This window comes from Mytilus trossulus, chromosome 12 (genome assembly GCF_036588685.1).
Source record: "Mytilus trossulus isolate FHL-02 chromosome 12, PNRI_Mtr1.1.1.hap1, whole genome shotgun sequence".
Lineage (NCBI taxonomy): Eukaryota > Metazoa > Mollusca > Bivalvia > Mytilida > Mytilidae > Mytilus > Mytilus trossulus.
Window position 1 is genome coordinate 49,830,912 of NC_086384.1, and position 18,593 is coordinate 49,849,504.

Below are 18,593 nucleotides of genomic sequence, written 5' to 3' on the forward strand. Positions count from 1 at the left end.
TATAGTGAGGCACCTGTTGATGTATCAAAAACACAGCCTCTTTCTGTCAGAATCAGGAAGTTAAATCTTATGCCTCTGGATGCGAGAGTACTATTGTATTGTCTTCACATTTAGAACCATTGCAACTAGTGTTGTCAAACCATACATTTTTGCATTAAATTGAGAATGGAAACGGGGAATGTATCAAAGAGACAACAACCCGACAATAGAAAAAACAACAGCAGAAGATCACCAACAGGTCTTCAATGTAACGAGAATTTCCTGCACCCGGAGGCGTCCTTCAGCTGGCCCCTAAACAAATATATACTAGTTCAGTGATAATGAACGCCATACTAATTTCCAAATTGCACACAAGAAACTAAAAATAAATAAATACAAGACTAACAAAGACCAGAGGCTCCTGACTTGGGACAGGCGTTACTCCAATAATCTTTCGACCATTTAACCAGTAGTTTATGTTGATGTTTGAAGGCCTTGTCTTTAGTACCCTTCAAATGCAGGTTTTATAATACGATTAATTGAGTTCGTCCTTTGAAATTATATAACTTGTCTGTCAGGATTTCTGGCAAAGTTTTACTTTGAACTATCCAATACTCGGCATCTACTGTGGCTTTTGTAATAACTTAAAATTGAAAAATAAAAACCTTTTTGATCTCGTCCAATTGAAAATGTCTGAAACCGACAATTCTATATTTTTTTCTTGATATCTCAGAAAATAATGTGGAGGGTATCAATTTGAAATGATTAACCCTGTTATTCATACCATCAAGTGTACATTAATTATATTCACGTTGTTTGCATTTCACAATTTTTTTAGTTGGAATTTCATTTAAAGTATGACAAAGCCTTGCACAATTGAGGTTGTACATTCAGATAGCGATGTAGCAAAAATATGCAATATAATAGATTAAAAATAAAATGGTGAAGGAAATCATGAAATTTAATCTGATTACTGTTCAAAAAACATGTTTACTTAAGATTTTGCCCCAAGCTGATTAATAATGATTTCAATACACGCTCATAATCAAATATACTAATTTTGAAAAAGTCTGGTTATTAAACTAGTTAGTGATTTTGGTATTTGGTCCTTCCAACAGTTGACAACACTAATTATAACAGCTCTTCCAGTGGTCCGTAGGTATCCTGTCGAAGGCCAAATTTCAGTCCCTATCCAACATAATTTCATTTTACAGTCTCAGTAAAAACTAAAACTTCCCATACAGCCATAATAACAGACCAACCTTGTATTCATATTTATCTTGTTTCCTTCTGAAAGAGGGACAAAAGATAAACCAAAGGGACGAAAGATAAACCAAAGGGACAGTCAAACTCATAAATCGAATATAAACTGACAATGCCATGGCTAAAAATGACAAGCAGACAAACGATAGTACACATGACTCAACATAGAAAACTAAAGAATAAACAACACGAACTGAACATGCATGAAATATTTGGCACTGGACATTAAGCAACCAAAAATCAATCAATCCTTATAGTTACAGTGAGGCCTTCAAGACAAGCTTATTGCAAAAAGAATCAACTCAAAGCATTGTTATACATTGTTCTAATATATATATATTTAATAATAATTATAAAAATAACAAAAAATAGAGAAAATGAGGTATGTCTAACATTCATATACACTTCATGTCTTATATTTAAAAAACAGAACTTCTTGTTAAATAATTTTTAGTTTTTCAAAGTAAAACTTCCTTTCGGAATAAGAATTATAGATTTACAAATAAACTGAATTAACAGAAGCATAACAATGAACCATACTGAGAAAAATTAGGTAAATTTGAATAAGGTGTTTAAAATAAAATATCATATGTAGTATGCCAAAGGGATGAAACTCCCATCATGAAAGAACTTAAGGTGGTACCTAACACTTTAACCAAAATTAATTTGGCTCGTTTAATTTGCATAAAATTTTGACAAAGTATTTACTTTAACCCTTTGACAAAAAAATAAAAATTTCAAAAAATTTGAACCAACTGTTTTATCAGAAAAATTACACTGGTTATAAAGCAGTTTGACATACACTTATTTTGATCATTGAACAGCTTAATATTCCCTTTACAACACAACATAATTAAAACGTTTTGCTGATTTTACAGTTATCTCCCTGTAGTGTTAGGTACCACCTTAACACAGTTTTAGTTTAAATAATCCAAACCTTTACGATCAAGGCAACTGAGAGTGTCTTACATTTATAAACCTAGCACACATTTAGCACTAATGAGACAATATGTATACATAATATTGAAATTGTTTAAATATTATAATGCTCCATTTAAAATCCTTTTTATAAAACTACAATTCCACCATTCAAGCATATATCACAGAGGCGACACCTGGTAGTAATCAACCTTAGTCAAGGTAGATAACTCAGTTAGACTCCTCCCATTGTTATGGTTTCAGGAATCCTACGTCATGACACTACACTCTGTCAGATCTGTGACTTACGAACAAATGATGGAAAAGTGTCACAACTTTTGGCTTCCCAACAACAACTTGACAATCTGCAAATAAATAAAATTTAACTTATTAAAAATTTATATCTTTATAAGCATAAAATCAATGTTCAATCACATTATATCTCAGTACAGTATTTGTGATAAATATTTTAAATGTAAACATCTTTAACCAACTCAAAAATTTGCCTTTTCTTGTTTTAATTACATAACAACTCAGGCCACGTTTTTTTAATTTGTTGGTTTACGGATTTTCTCCATGAAAAGGGGGGTCGGTCGGTCGGGAAAAAAAAAGAAAAAAAAAGATCTTTCAAGACATAAAACTGATATGCAAAATAAATATATATATATTTCACCTTTCTAATAATATGTTTGTCATACTATTTTGTCATCATTTTTAAATTTTAGTTCGATGAAATAGTATTTCGCAGCTGTAATAAACATCGCATAACATTGTCTAATAATTTCCCGTAAAAAAGGGGTGCACGGACAAAGACGAAATTAAATCGTCATTTCACAGACAAGAAAAAGAGATTCATGTCGGTAACTCTTAATTAAAACTTGGTGAATAATAATAAGCACAGCAACTGATAAAGACAAAAATGTAAAAACATCGTATGAAAATAAGTTTCAACACACGTGTCAAAAACATAATTGACTTGTCCACTGGCAAAACAAAAAAAATCGGGTTAAATAATAGTTGTCATGCATTCCCCTTTCTTTTTTTTCATCCAAATGGACGATATTTTTTTATTATCTATGAAAACAAGAAAATTTCAAATGATTTGTTAAAATTAAGTACTTTAACTTGATGTCTTGAACTTCCACCTGTCCACATTTGGACAAGTCTATTTCTAAGAGAACAGGCATCTTACGGACTGGTGAAAAATAAAGGAAACAAACTTATTGTGTAACTGGTTTTAAACACAGGTTTCGTTCCGCAAAATTATTTGCGCAAACAACATTTCAAGGTCATTAATAATTGATTTGTCTATTTTTAGAAACGTAAACTGAAAGTTTCATTTTTTCACAACAGAAAGTGTCATCACTTCTGTAAGTGATTTATGCATTTCCTTTCAATAAAAAAAGGATATTTTAATTATTTTTCAGGGATAATGCATTTGTTAGGATCGGCTGGAATAAAAAAGCATGAAAAGTCAATGTTAATATTTTTATTCTGGAAATCAGCAAAATCGGGTCGGCAGATCCGTAAACCAACAAATTAAAAAATCCTGGCCTCAGATTTAAATATCAATGAATATACAAGTTTTCCTCCATCCACAAAATTGGTACCCACGAAAAAAAATAAACCCACAGTATTTGAAAACGATCTGACTCAAATGACTTTCATGCTATGACTGCTTTGTTTCTTCATTTGATTGAGGTAATGGACAAGAGGCTCCCTGGACCTCTGGATATGATATAAATGACTTACATGCTATGACTGCTTCGTTTCTTCATTTGATTGAGGTAAAGAACAAGAGGCTCCCTGGACCTCTGAATATGATATAAATGAGGGCCCTCATGGGGTTTTTGATTATGTGATTACTTGGCCGTTTTTTTAATGATTATTTGATTATTAAGCCAAATATTTCATGATTATTTGATTACCTAGGACTGTATTTTTAGTTTATGATTATTTGATTACTAAAGATAAGCAAATATTTAATGATTATGTGATTATATTGGCAAAAAAATGGTGATTATGTGATTACTAGGACCCCCTCATGAGGGGCCTCATAAATGACTTACATGCTATGACTGCTTAGTTTCTTCCTTTGATTGAGGTAATGGACAAGAGGCTCCCTGGGCCTCTGGATATTCCACCGTTTCCTGGATACCTAGCACTTTTAATACTTCATTAGGACTGACATGGTCTGATGGCTCTTGTTGTTTAAAATTCAGTAAAACTTTTCCTCCTGTAAAACAATATAAAATTTTTCAACGAACATAGGGGGACTTAACAAAAGAATAGAAATCTGTTAATACCTACAATGTACATGTATAATCATGTATGTTCTGCTGTTGTCTTTTCTATGGTCAGGTTGTTTTCTCTTTGGCACATTCCCCATTTCCTTTCTCAAGTTTATGTATGTTTTGACATTATTTTTTTTCACTGACAGCTAATGATGTCTTTACACCAAATTCATTAGATGTTGGATGTGTACTGATTGATATTTTAGTCTTAGAAAAAATCTTTTTTTATTAGTTTTAATTGGCATTGAACTTGCTGTCAGTAACTTTGAGGACTCTCAGATCTGTACTCTGAAAACTTTTGTTGTAAGGGATGTAGAAATACCTTGCCATGTCTGTTCTGTGTTTTGTTAAATGTTTTCTCCTTCGAATTGATATTATCTTTTATATGTTCTTATGTTGTACTGTTACAATCATCTTACCTTGACCCCATTTTCATGGCTATGTGGTCAAAGTTTGGTGCCTATTCAAATTGAGGACCCTGAATTGTTGGTTCATGTCAGTAATATTGCGGGAGACTTTTCTATAGTTTTGATATAATTTGTCCCAACAGTAGTTCACAGCACTGTCAAAATCTTTTTAGGATAGAGCAGATTTCAAATTCTTTAATTTGCGTTATTTTTGTCTAAGCATGCACTACAAAATAACTTTTGTTACAGACAAACCATTAATATGATACTGCTCAATTACTGTTTAAAACTTGTGAGGTGTTTTTTTTAGGTTCATGTTAAGGGGGCTCGCGGGTCTAAATCAACTTTTTTCTATTATAGGATTTTGCTTTTTTATTCTATGATTAAACTTGATCTTATATCTAATATAAATATAAAATAAAAATACGGGATCACTGTTCATTTAAGTTCACAATCTGCCTCCGAAAGAAACAATCCTTTTTGCTAATGTCCTGTTTTTCTGTTGAACTAATAGGAGAAATATTGGTAATATGGAAATACAAAAAGAACCAAATTACAGAAATTGCTTAAATTTAACCATTATTTACTTTATGTAGCAATAATAAATCAAAGCGCTGTGAGCACTGTAGGCAGTTAACCAAAAACCCAGGCAAACATGTGTGCTGGTGGTGACTGTTAGTAGTTCAAGTTGACTTAAGTACGAGCTTGTAAAAGTTTGAATGGACTTGCGTCCCTGGAAAGAAAACTGAGTTTGTGTTTTACAGTACAAAAGTTATGAGACACAACAAATGTTTACTACTACAGGGATCAATGGTGAGGTCTGACTGACCTGTCCATAGTAAATGTAAATGACCCCCACCTTCACCCCAAGTCCATGATGTCTAAGTTTGCAATAAAATGACAGGTGTTGGCCTAGGGTCTAGCAAAGTGATATCAAATGTGTCGCCTATGAGATTGACCTTGTATGTCATTCAATTTTTTTGAAATGAAAAACAGGAATGAATATGGTTTAGGCGTTGGTAGCTAAATCTTTTAAAAGTTCTCAAAACACACACAAGAGGGTATGGGGTAACCCTAGGGACTACCCCTATTTTTCATTTGATTTTTTATATTGTCCCATACCTGTATGGGACAATATAAAATAATATATATGGTTTATGGGTGGGGATCTTGACCGTTATCAAGTTTTCAAACAGGAGGGGGGTGAGGGACCCCAGTGACTTCCCCTATATTTCATTTGATTTGTTATATTGTCCAATACATGAATATATATGGTTGAGGGGTGGGGATCTCATCTGTTTCTAAGTATCAAACAGCAGTGGGTATGGTGACCCTAAGGACTCTCCCTATATTTCATTTGATTAGTTCTCGTACATGAATATATGGTTTAAATTAAAGGTGGGGACCTCGACTGTTTCCAATTTCTCAATCAGATGACTGCAGGGACTCCCCCTATATTTCATTTAATTTAGAGTTGGGGATCCCTTCTGTTTCAAAGTTCTTAAACATGAGGGGTAGGGTGACCACAGGGACTTCCCCTATACTTCATTTGATTTTGTTATATAGTCTTATACATGAGTATATATGGTTAAGGGGTGATGATCTCAAATTTTTCCAAGTTCCCATATGAAGCTGTACAGTGACCATAGGGACCCCCTTATAATTTATTTGATTTGTAATATTGTCCCATACATAAATATATATTGTTTAAGATTGTGGATCTCGACCGTTGTAAATTCTAAAACAGAAAGGGGTAGAGTGGCCCCAGTAACCCCACCTATATTTTATATGATTTGTTATATTGTCCCATACATGAATATATATTGTTTAGGGGTAGGGATCTTGACCTATACCAAGTTTTGGTCATTTTGGTTTCTTGTGGATAGTTGTCTCATTGACAATCATACCACATCTTTTTTTATATAAGAAACTTCCAGCTATTTTAACTGACCTATCAAAATTGAGAAGAAAAAATTACCCCTTGAAATTGCAGTAATATGTTTAACTTGAAAAGCATTTAACATGCATTACCAACATTTATCACTGATTAAAAAAAATATACTGTTACCAGGAACATATATATTGTTAGATAAACTGTTCCCAGTTGTCACTTGTATTGAATTTTGACATTAAAATTGGTGTACAAAATATTTTCTGCTTTTTCTTTCTTTTAAACAATTTTGGTTTTCAATTCTAGTGTTTATATTTATTTACCATGCATAGCTGTATTTTGTCACCTGTCTGGATTATTTTTAGTTGACAACCCCAAAACCCGGGATTACCCTTATCCACTTCCGGAATCAGATTCAATATTGTAATCTCGCGACAGCCATTTTGTTTACAATGTTGTTTTTGACAGAAAGTGAGATACGATTTTACTTGGATTTACACATTATTTATCGGCGATTTTCTGTCTAAAGCTAGCGGTTGAACAAATTGAACATCGGTGTCATGAATAGTAACGATGAAAATAAGTTTGAGATCGTGTTTTTAGGAAACTTTGGTAAAAATGTTTGCAAAGTTATTTTTTTATTTTCTTTCAAGGTCCGTCTGGCGTAGCTAGTAATTAAGTAGAAAATCCGACTGCAAAAGTGGAAGGTAACAGACCCCGGACCACCGCTTATTTGAACCCCTGCGTCCAAATTAAAAAGATACGAAAATTTCGTCTTCTTATTCAAAATTGCAGCCAACAGCGTGATCAGTGCAACTTATATACGTAGTTCACTACGTATTGACGACAAACTATATTCCTACAAGTTTTGCAATTTAGGAAATCTTAACTTCTTGTCTTTAAAGATTTTCGGCAATTAAATATTTCATACATTTGTTCTCTGACATCTTAGCCAAAAGCTCAGGGGATAATAAACTACATAAAAAATCCTAATGTGCTCTACTTCCTTTGTGCAACTTCAAAACTTTTGGGAAAATCGACAATCATTTAAAGTTTTTCTGGTCATATTTTTTGTAATCCAGAATGAAAAGTATAAAAAAACTGTGCAATAAGTTATAAATAATATAGTAAACAGCTAGATAATAACAATGGCCCATATTTCAGCATTTATTGGGTAGCACACAAATCCAGGGCGCTCGCATAAGGCAGCTTAACTGCCTAAAAATATAGGTCACAGATGCGTTAAAAAAGACATTTCAATTTAAACGTAAAAAAATTACAATTTTGCACTAAAGGGAGATAATTGGAGCTTTTTCAATGATATTAACATTTTAAAAGTCATCTGTGGCCAAACCAAATCAATTTGTCTGGGTGATTTGAACCATATTATAAAGTTATAACTAATAGTGTAATAAATAAAATGTGTAATGAAAAAACAAATGTTTATTTTTTTGCTGATTTTTTTTTATACCTGCGAGCCTCCTTAATTTCATAAATATTTAGTACACAAAGTGTGATGCCCAAATTCTGTAAAGTTTGCATGTCAAAATCCTGAAAAAATAACAAGTTACAACTGGTAAAGGTACCCATGTGTACAGTATTATGTTTAAGTAAGTACAGACCTGCTCCAATGACCAGAGTTCCACCATTTTGAAAACCATCACCTTTAAAATCTCCATCAATTTTATCTTCCTTGGCCTGTAACATTTAAAAATAATTTCTCTTTCTTGATTGTTAATACATATTCAGTATATATAACATTTTATTCCAATGTTAATGTACCCTGCTTTGTACAAGATCAGCATTTGTTAATACATATTCAGAATACATAACATGTTATTCCAATGCTAATGTACCCTGCTTTGTTCAAGATAAACATTTAAATAAGTGGAAGTACAAAAGTAAAACTGGAACAATTGATAACTGTGGATTTTATTTTATTATCTCCCTTTTTGGCAGTTTATAATTATCTCCCTATCTGACAGTTTTTAATTGTCTCCCTTTCTGACAGTTTATAATTATCTCCCTTTCTGACAGTTTATAATTATCTCCCTATCTGACAGTTTATAATGATCTCTCTTTTGTCAGTTTTTAATAATCTTCCTTTCTGCCAGTTTTTAATTATCTCACTTTCTGTCAGTTTTTAATCATCTCCCTTTCTGACAGTTTTTAATTATATCTTTTTCTGACAGTTTTTAATTAACTCCCTTTCTGACAGTTTTTAATTATCTCACTTTTTGGCAGTTTTCAATTATCTCCCTTTCTGACAGTTTTTAATTATCTCCCTTTCTTGCAGTTTTTAAATATCTTCCTTTCTGATGGTTTTAAAATTTCTTCAATATAGAAGACCTTGACCTTTGTGTCTAATTATACACAACATATACTAACCTTAGACATTGCACTTCTTGATGCTTTGGAAAAAATGGCAGGAAATACATTAAATATATTCATTCTGAAAAATAAAAGTACATATATATGTCTCTATACTGGTCTTGTCTTGTATTTCTTTTCCTGGCTGTATATTGCCTTGTTTATGACCTTGATAATGAATTTCCGTAGAGTTTTTTTTATTACATCAATAAAACACAGGTTCGTTGAAATTTAACTTTGTCTCCTCCAAATTAAGTAATTGTGGTTTTGATTCTAAATATTTAATTAAGAACAGTTATAAGAGTTGCAGTATATAAAGATTAACCATACACAGCCTCACTTTTTATCTGTTTCTAAGCTTATCTGTTTTTATCTGTTTTTCAAAAGTGATTTTTTTCGAAGGGTTTAATATTTCGCAGTGGTGTCTTGTCATGGCTTTGTTTGGACTTGTTTGTTTGCTTTTTGGCCTTGAATGTTTGTCCCTAATATTTAATTAACTGTGCATTTGCATTCAGATATCGCAGATCAAATATAATCGTTCATAGTGTGTTAATTTATGTTTTTTGATGGAGTTTAGTCTGCCAATTGATATTTTATCCTGTTTTTCTATGATGTGATGTTATGCTATTGTTTCAGAAAAAGGGATAAGGTTTGGTACCATTTAAACGTTTAATCCCGCTGCAAATGTTTGCACCTGTCCTAAGTCCAGTTGTTGTTGTTTGTTTTTGTAATTTATATGTGTTTCTCGTATTTTATATGATAAAATTATGTCTATGAGCGGATAAACAAAAGAACGTCAGCCAATCAGAAGACTGTTACATCCAAATTTAAACTATTTGGAAATGACTTTAATTTATTTTGTTATCCTATTAATAATCTCCTTCTTAAAAAATGATTTTTTCAGTATAGTTTCTTCATTTCTTTACAATTTACATGAACTTACCTTCTAAAACCAAGACTTTTATAGCACTGTTTTTTCATATCTATATACAAATCTAAAAATAAAAATCGCAAACTATTTCATATTCATTGATATTCAACATAAAAAAAAATCACCTCGTTCAGTTTGAATGTTTGTTGTCATACTTAGACCACAATGACCTAGATTCTTTGCTTGGATAAGTCAGGTTGACTCAGCTGACTGTAAGACATTTTAAAATTTAGAATTTGAGTGTAAATTCAACAAATTTATTATTGAACTTGTTGAACAATAAATAAAAAAGGTAAGATTTTTGGCTTAATTTACAGTATTTCTATTCAGAGTATCGCTTATGTATGACTAAGAAAAAATAATTATGAGTTATTATCAATAAGCTGTCTGCTTTTTATTTAATTTGAGGATAAGTATCAGTTTGTACTGTTGGGTATGAATATGAAGGTTGGCACCTGTTAAAGCATTTGTTTGCACCTATCATAAATCAGGGACCTGTTGTTCAGTGGACAGTGGTTGCCATTTGTTGATAAGATGGTTTCTTTTTTATATAGATTAGACTGTTGGTTTTCCTATTTGATTTTATAACTTATGTTACACTAGTCACACATAATGAAGGCCGTACTTTGACCTACATGTAGAATTGTTTACTTTATACACATTTTGACTTTGAAATTTGTCTCGAAGGCACTAATACCCTGAATACACATCTTCTTATTTCTAGTGAGATTATTTTTTAAAAGGATTTTTTGGGCAAAATCAGACCCCCTTCACTCCATTTCTAACAAGTTCTGACATGATTACCGTAAAATAAGCCAATTGGTCAGTCTTGCTAGTAGTTTTAAATAGCATGCTCACCCTTATGCTAGTTTTGGTAAAAGGCTTTTTTTTTAAAATCCCCTAGCCTCTACAATTCATATCAACAAACATACTAAAGAGGGGCCTGATTGGTTATTTTCGTTCTTCCTGATTGGCGCATTTTCGCTTTTGTGATCCATTTTTCTAAAGATATTATTTTATATTTTCCTGATCCGTGATCATTAAAATTTGTTTTCTGTGAATCGTGATTGACAAAAAAAAAAACTTGTGAATCGTGATGAGACACACACCCTATCAGGCCCCTCACTAAAATCTTACCCCCATTGAAATATTCTCCACGCTGGAAATCCTCAAGGCCTAATTCCTCTAAGCCGACACCAACTAATCTTACATTGTTGGCATCAAGCTGAGGTTTAATGGCACTCAATTGTTTCGCCCCAAGGCGACAGAAGGGTCATCCAAACCTCCTCATGAATGTTATTACACATGGCTGCTTCTGGTAAAATGTCTCAATAGCAACATTCTGAAATTAAATAGTTTACTGAATAAATGTGTGTTATGTAATAAAATTAGGAATGGAAACAGGGAAAGCATCAGAGAGAAAACAACTTGATGTACATGTATGTAATAAATATAAGGCTATCTATGCTGCTACACAAATCTACAAGTTTTTGAATTTTTGTCAAATATTTCAAAATCCTCAATTTAGATTTGTTTATTTATCCATGTATAGTACAATTAAAACTTAAAGTTGCAGTGAAATACGAGTTTTTAGCTCCATGTTTAAAGCATCAGTGCGACTTACATGTAGAGATGAAGAACAGTAATACAAGTGCTGCTTCTTTCAATTTTTTTGTGTTTTTGGTGTGCATATACTTATTTTGTGTCATATGACTCATGGATGGATAGCTCAATATTCTTTTTTTATTTTTACTAAAGATGTCATTTGGCATGTATTGTCACCTACTGTGGATTCCTTATTCCTTAGGTGATGTAAGTAAACCACAAATTTAAATGTTCAATGATTTACAATTTTTCTATTGGTTTGTATGCAGACTTAGACAAAACAACAAGATTAATTATCCACTGTAAAAAAATGAATCCATGTAGTATATATACATATATCATCTTAACATGCTTACCCTGCACTCAGTGCACTGCATGTTGAGATTTTTTTTTTTTTACTTTTGTATGTGTCTATACATTTTGTTAATCTAATCGAAAAGCTAACTAGAGCTTGTGTTTATTTACAATGATTTTTTTTAATATGGATTTTAAACAAATGTTGTCTCATGTACAGGAACAGCATATTGAGTTTTTTATTTCCTTGCATTACTTTTATCTCTGGTCATATCAAATTGTAGTCTAAATAATTTAGATGTCTAGCAAGGCTATTTTATTTTTTTTCTAGGAAGCTGAAGAAAAAAAATAGCATTGCCCGACCTCATATTTATTTGGACTAATCAAATTGATGATACATCGATATGTGGAAAGTTTGAGAAGATGAAACCTCAACCATGCCAACCCCCCCCCCCCCCCCCCCCCCCCCCCCGCAGTCTGCACGGTTAGCCACTAGTCCGATGCCCCAGACTAGTAAAATTTCATTCGGACTAGTAAGTTTTTGCAAAACTTTGTTTGGCCAAATAAGAAAAATGTCAGAATATTGGTCTTCGGACTAGTAGTTGAAAAAGTTTTTGGTGCAGACTGCCCCCTTTCCACCACCACCCCTTTTTACTAACTAATAAATCAGAATAAAATTTACACATTTAACAATCAGTAAAAAAAATTTCCCGCATGCAATTCACTTTTCAAAGCACAATTAATCTCAGACAATAATAAGCAAATTATATAAGTTTTCAATAAGGATGCAGACTGCAGTTGTTGTTATGTCAACTTGTGAAATTATGTAAACAAACCTCTCCTGTTGTTACACATTTAACCAGATTTTTTGCGATTTTTGAGAGTTCCATACTCAATGGAACTTGAAGAGCTCGTTTGGATAAATTCTGTAGTGTCGAGAAAAGCAAGCGAGCTGACGAGTAAGCTATCTTCCCACCACACCAGAGTATGATGACTGTCACCTGCTTGACTGCTTCCATACAATATCACGTGTAGACATCACGTGTGGGCGGAGTTTGTTTATATTTTGACGGTGTCGTTACAAAAAAGAGATATTAAAATAGTCCACTTACGTAACGATATCTGTAGTACACATGCACTGGTATATTGTATTCGGCACAGACGAACTTGTTCGTCTTTCATAATGCGGGATTAGTTAAATTTCTGTAAAATGACCATTTAAGGGCGTACAAGGGAATGAAATTTGGGGATTACACCCTCTCCCTTAATTCACAAAGTGTGCGTGCGAAATTTTTTGGAGGGGAGGCTGTTCTAAAATAAAAACAAGAGGCTCTCAAGAGTCTGAATCGCTCACCTTAATTTTTTTGGTTAAATCTCTCATCAATGATTATTTTGGCTTTTCAATTTATTTAAATGTTCTTTGAATCGTCCCATTTTCTTCAAAAGCATCATTTTCTCTTATGTTCTATTTTAGCCACAGGAGCTATATGTTTCTTGACCCCTACAAGGAAATAAAATATAAAATTTATTCTTATCTTGTCTTATTTACTCTAAATGCTAGAGTTTTTTTTTAGATATAAGCCAAAAACTGCATTTTACCCTGTGTTCTATTTTTAGCCATCATGATGTTTTTTGACGAAATGGAAAATAAAACACAAACTTTATTTTATACACCCTACTGATCATTCAGTTGAAGTTTGGTTGAATTTGGTTGAGTAGTTTTAGAGGAGAAGATTTTTAAAAGCTAGCAAACTTTATGAACAAATTGTGAAAAATTGTCATTAAAGGACAATAACCCCTTAAGGGGTCAATTGACAATTTTGGTCATATTAACTTATTTGTAGATCTTACTTTTGTGATCATTTTTGCTTTTTTACAGTTTATCTTTATTTATAATAATATTCAAGATAATGAACAAAAACTGCAAAATTTCCTTAAAATTACCAATTAAGTGGCAGCAACCCAACAATGGATTGTTTGATTAGTTTCAGAGAAGAAGATTCTTGAAATAGTATACGACGACAGACGACAGACGCCAAGTGATGGCATAAACTCACCTGGCCCTTTGGGCCAGGTGAGCTAAAAAGTAATTAAACAAACCATTTTTTTTTAAGAAAGTCATTAAAAAGAGTAACCATAATCTCTTTATCCTTTCTCTGACGATTCAGTGATCAATTCAGTACTAAAAAAATGCATTTTTTATTGTGATACGACCAAAATCAAATTTCGCCTAGATATAGAAAGCTAATAACTTCTCCATACAGTCACAAAATGCCGTCTGCAAACAAACATTAGTATTTTTTTTATTTTTGTCAACGCACATGGCAAATATTGATTAAAAATCACGGGTTCCTGTATTTAGGAAACAGTTTTGTTTTACAGAAACAAAATGAAGAGAGACCCTTGTCAATGATTTTTAACTAGTCAACTGGTCGGCGACACTTGAATTTTTTTTCTAGTCTTTTTATATTTTCTTCAACTGGCTTGCAACTTTTTTTATGAATAAAATCCTATTACTCGGAAGAGTAAAATCTAAATTTTATAAAAATTGAAAGGGAGCTTACATCAATAGATATAAACAATCAGTCTCCAAAGTTTCATGAGCATTTTTGAGTGATTGTCCGAAAACTGGAAAATGCATCTTTTTTCTTTAATGTCGAATAAAACTCCATAACTCGGATATGTAAAATTTAAAATTTATCAAAATCCAAAGGGAGCTCTTCAATGGTCAATGGATATTAACATTAACAACTGACCAAAGTTTCTTGCAAATTGGTGAACGCATTTTGGAGTAATTGTCCGAAAACTGGAAATTTCTCTCTCTTATTTTAAAATGAATAAAACACCATAACTCAAAATCTATAAAGGAGGTCTGTTAATGACGGATAAAAAGGAGAAAATTGAACATCATGAGGAAACTTGCAGGAACTAAATGGGGTGCAAATGAAAAAATCTTGTAATCTGTCTACCAAGGAAATATGTACGACCACACCTTGAATACGGATCTAGCGCTTGGATGACTGCAGCCAAGTCTCACCATCAGACTTTAGACAAAGTTCGGAATCAAGCACTACGTATCATCACAGGTGCTATGAAATCAACACCAATAAAAAGTATGGAGGATATAACAAACATACCCCCATTAGGAAAGAGAAGGGAGTGCAAAGCCATGATACAGGCCACCACATATCAGTGTTCACAAGACCACCCAATGAAAACCAGACTAAAACAACTCTCATCAGGCAGACTAAAAAGATCCAGCTTTACATTAGAGACAAGAGCATTGCAAAGAAAACACCAGGAAGCCCTACCAAAATATATAGAACCCATAGTTTTCACAATGAATAACACCCCTTGTGAAGAAAAATTTGGAAATGTCACCATCCAGACCTCAGTTCCGCTCATTTCCACCAGAGACGAACAGACTAGTAATGTAAAGAAAATACTTACAATGAGTATGCTCGAAGAACAGTATCCTTCAGAAACTTGGGTAAGAGTATATACAGATGGGTCAGCCACAAATGCTACAACAAATGGAGGGGCTGGTATATACATTAAGTATCCCAATGGAGATCAACAATCAGAGGCTATACCATGCAACAGGCCTACATTTTTCAACCTACAAAGCTGAAGAAGAAGCCATTACTCATGCTGCACATTCCATCAAAAACAAAATCAATGATACATCTCAAGTAGTATTCCTGACTGATGCCCTCTCTATTCTACAAGCTTTGAAGAACGACAAGCTGTCTCAACTCCAACAAGCTTTATACAACATCAAAAGTCTGACTACAGTGATTCAGTGGATCCCTTCACACTGTGGAGTTTGGGGTAATGAACAAGCCGACAGATTAGCAAAGTATGGTGCTGAACAACAACAGGAAGAAAATCCTGTCTGCTTTTCAGAGATGAAGACTATCATAAAATCTCTGTTCAACACTCCACAGCAACAAGATAGTTACCACCAGCTAACAAGATCTGAACAAACCACCATCTTTAGACTGAGGACAGGACACAACAGACTCAACCAACATATATATACACAGTCATGAAAGTTGTTCCATCTCCTATGTGTCCTTGTGGAGAAGCAGAGCAGGATACAGCACACCTCCTACAGACTCAGTCATGCAATTTCCATCAGGCATTGAGAGATAAGATATGGCACTCAGTAACATCACTCGAAGAGAAGCTATACGGACCAGTGGATTCCCTACAGAAGACCACCAGATTCTGTATACCATGATCTACGTCCCGTAAACGGGCGTATATATATATATGTTAGCGGCTATAAGTGAAATTAGGCATTAAGCCTAAATCCTAGGCAATAAGCTGAAGCTAACGCCTATGCAGTAGGTCTATTGCCTAAATGATGTTAGGCATTAGTCTTAAATCATGAAAAATGTGTACAGGCATTAAGCTAAATGCCTAAAATATTTTAGAACAATTGAAATACTTATACACAACTTATTGTCTTGACACTAGTTAAATGGTTTTTTTTTACCCTTTGGGCCCCTTTTTCTAAACCATAGGGACCATAATCCCCAAAATCAATCTCAAACTTCATTTTGTGGTTATAAACATTGTGTTAATTTTTTTATTAATTTCTATCTACTTAAATACTGAAGTTATTATCCGGAAGCCATCCGTCTTCGGACGACGACAACGTGATATCAATATACGACCGCTATTTTTTTTCGGTCGTATAAAAAAAGATAAAAAGTACAAGATAAAAGAACAACAAACAAACAAACCTAAATTAAAAAATCCTCTTCGATACTAAAACAAACCCAAATTTTCAAGAAATACCTAAGCTTGCTTTTTGTGAAGTGCATGCTCTAATAGGTCAGACTTTGCAACATGTTTTTATTTGTAAATTGCGGGTTATATTTCTCCTTATTTTCAGTCATGAATTAATACACCATACTGATCCTTCATTGGCGAGTTGGAACATTTTCATGGTGCGAGTATCATGAGTATGGTGTAGAAAGGGTTTCCCATCTGAGACTACTATAACACAGAGATTGCATGGTCACTTCCTACACTGACCGGTCAAATAGTAATTATTTAATTGTGTTATAGTAGTCTCAGTTCCCATGCATATTATTGAGGTGATTTTCTCATATTTTGAAAGTTTTAGCGAATTTATTGTTTATTGTTAAACCAGATGTCCTGCCCTGAACAGTTAGAGCAAGTAAGGACACAACATTCAATCTGAACACAGCCCTGAATTTTGATTGTGATTGAATAGTTGATACAGCATATGTTTCTGACACAAAATGAAAGTGGTCTAATGAACTTAAAATAATGTAATTTTGTACTAAGTTTCAAGTTGATTGGACTTCAACTTCATCAAACACTTCCTCGACCAAAAACTTTTAACTTGGAAGCGGGACAGACGAACGAACGAAAGCTCAGACTAGAATACATAATGCCCATAAATGGGGCATAAAAAAGCCGAAATTTACATTATTTGCAAATACTCGTAACTTGTGATAATATTGGGTACATGTGTATGTAAATTAAAGGAAATACCAATTTGAAAGTCTTTGGTCCAATACAAAGTAGTTGTTCAAGACAACAGGCAAAACCTTATGAAGAAAATGACTTGTTTATTTTTGACGACTTTGACTGGCTACTAAAAAGTAAAATCACAAAAATACTGAACTTAGAGGAAAATCAATTCGGAAAGTCCATAACCACACGGCAAAATCAAATAACAAAACGCATCAAAAACGAATGGACAAGAACTGTCATATTCCTGACTTGGTACAGGCATTTTAAAATGAAGGAAATGGTAGATTAAACCTGGTTCTATAGCGCTAACCCTCTCACTTTAATGGCAGTCTTATCAAATTTCGTTATATTTACATTGATGCGTTAAATAAAGACACAATAAATAAAATAGTCAAAATATGGGTACATCAGTCATCATCGTATAACTAAGCCCTCGCAAGTCGGCATGTAGAAAATGTAACGTTAAACCTGGTTTTATAGCTAGCAAACCACTCACTTATATGACAGGTGCATATAATTCATGTGTTTAACCAACATTTTGTTTCATCATTTCGTGAAGCAAATCAAAGTAATATCAAACGAGGCCGCATAATTTTTTTTTACATGTTTGTTCATTTACACTGGACTACATTTAAAGCACATAACAATATGTTCATAGTACACGGATGCCCCACTCGTACTATCATTTTCTATGTTCACTGGATCGTGATTTGGACTCAGGAGGGTCAAAAATTAAATTTGGCATTTAAATTAGAAAGAACATTTGTACTAAGTTTCTAGTTGATCTTGACCAAAACTACCTTGACCAACAATTTAACCTGAAGCAGAACAGATGAACGAACGAACACACAGACCAGAAAACACAATGCCCCTTTTATATCGTAGGTGTGGCATAAAAATGACATCAGACAAATGTGCACAAAACAGAATATTGTGCAAACAAAAACCTAATAAAAAAACTGCAGAAACTTATTTGCTTTGGATGGGTTTCACAATTTCTGCTTCTCTAGTGAAACCACTAACGTAACTTACTGATGTTGAAGTGAGATACGTTTTTGTCGGAAATACAGCTATTAAACATATCGCTTGAGATTGCATGGTGGTTTGTCGTCATATCCGCGAGTCAA

At 33.2% G+C, this 18,593-nt stretch overlaps 1 protein-coding gene across 1 annotated transcript; it reads right to left on the reverse strand.

Annotated features, from left to right (window-relative positions):
* Nucleotides 1-1,818: 1,818 nt before the first annotated feature.
* On the reverse strand, nucleotides 1,819-13,007 carry LOC134692758 (prostamide/prostaglandin F synthase-like). Its single transcript, XM_063553273.1, has 7 exons — nucleotides 12,789-13,007; nucleotides 11,191-11,395; nucleotides 10,066-10,117; nucleotides 9,141-9,204; nucleotides 8,375-8,450; nucleotides 4,230-4,396; nucleotides 1,819-2,525 (listed from the first exon to the last, which is right to left on the reverse strand). Exons 3-6 carry the CDS (start codon nucleotides 10,101-10,103, stop codon nucleotides 4,233-4,235), a joined length of 342 nt encoding a protein of 113 aa, XP_063409343.1. The 5' UTR covers nucleotides 10,104-10,117; nucleotides 11,191-11,395; nucleotides 12,789-13,007; the 3' UTR covers nucleotides 1,819-2,525; nucleotides 4,230-4,232.
* Between the last annotated feature and the right edge of the window lie 5,586 nt (nucleotides 13,008-18,593).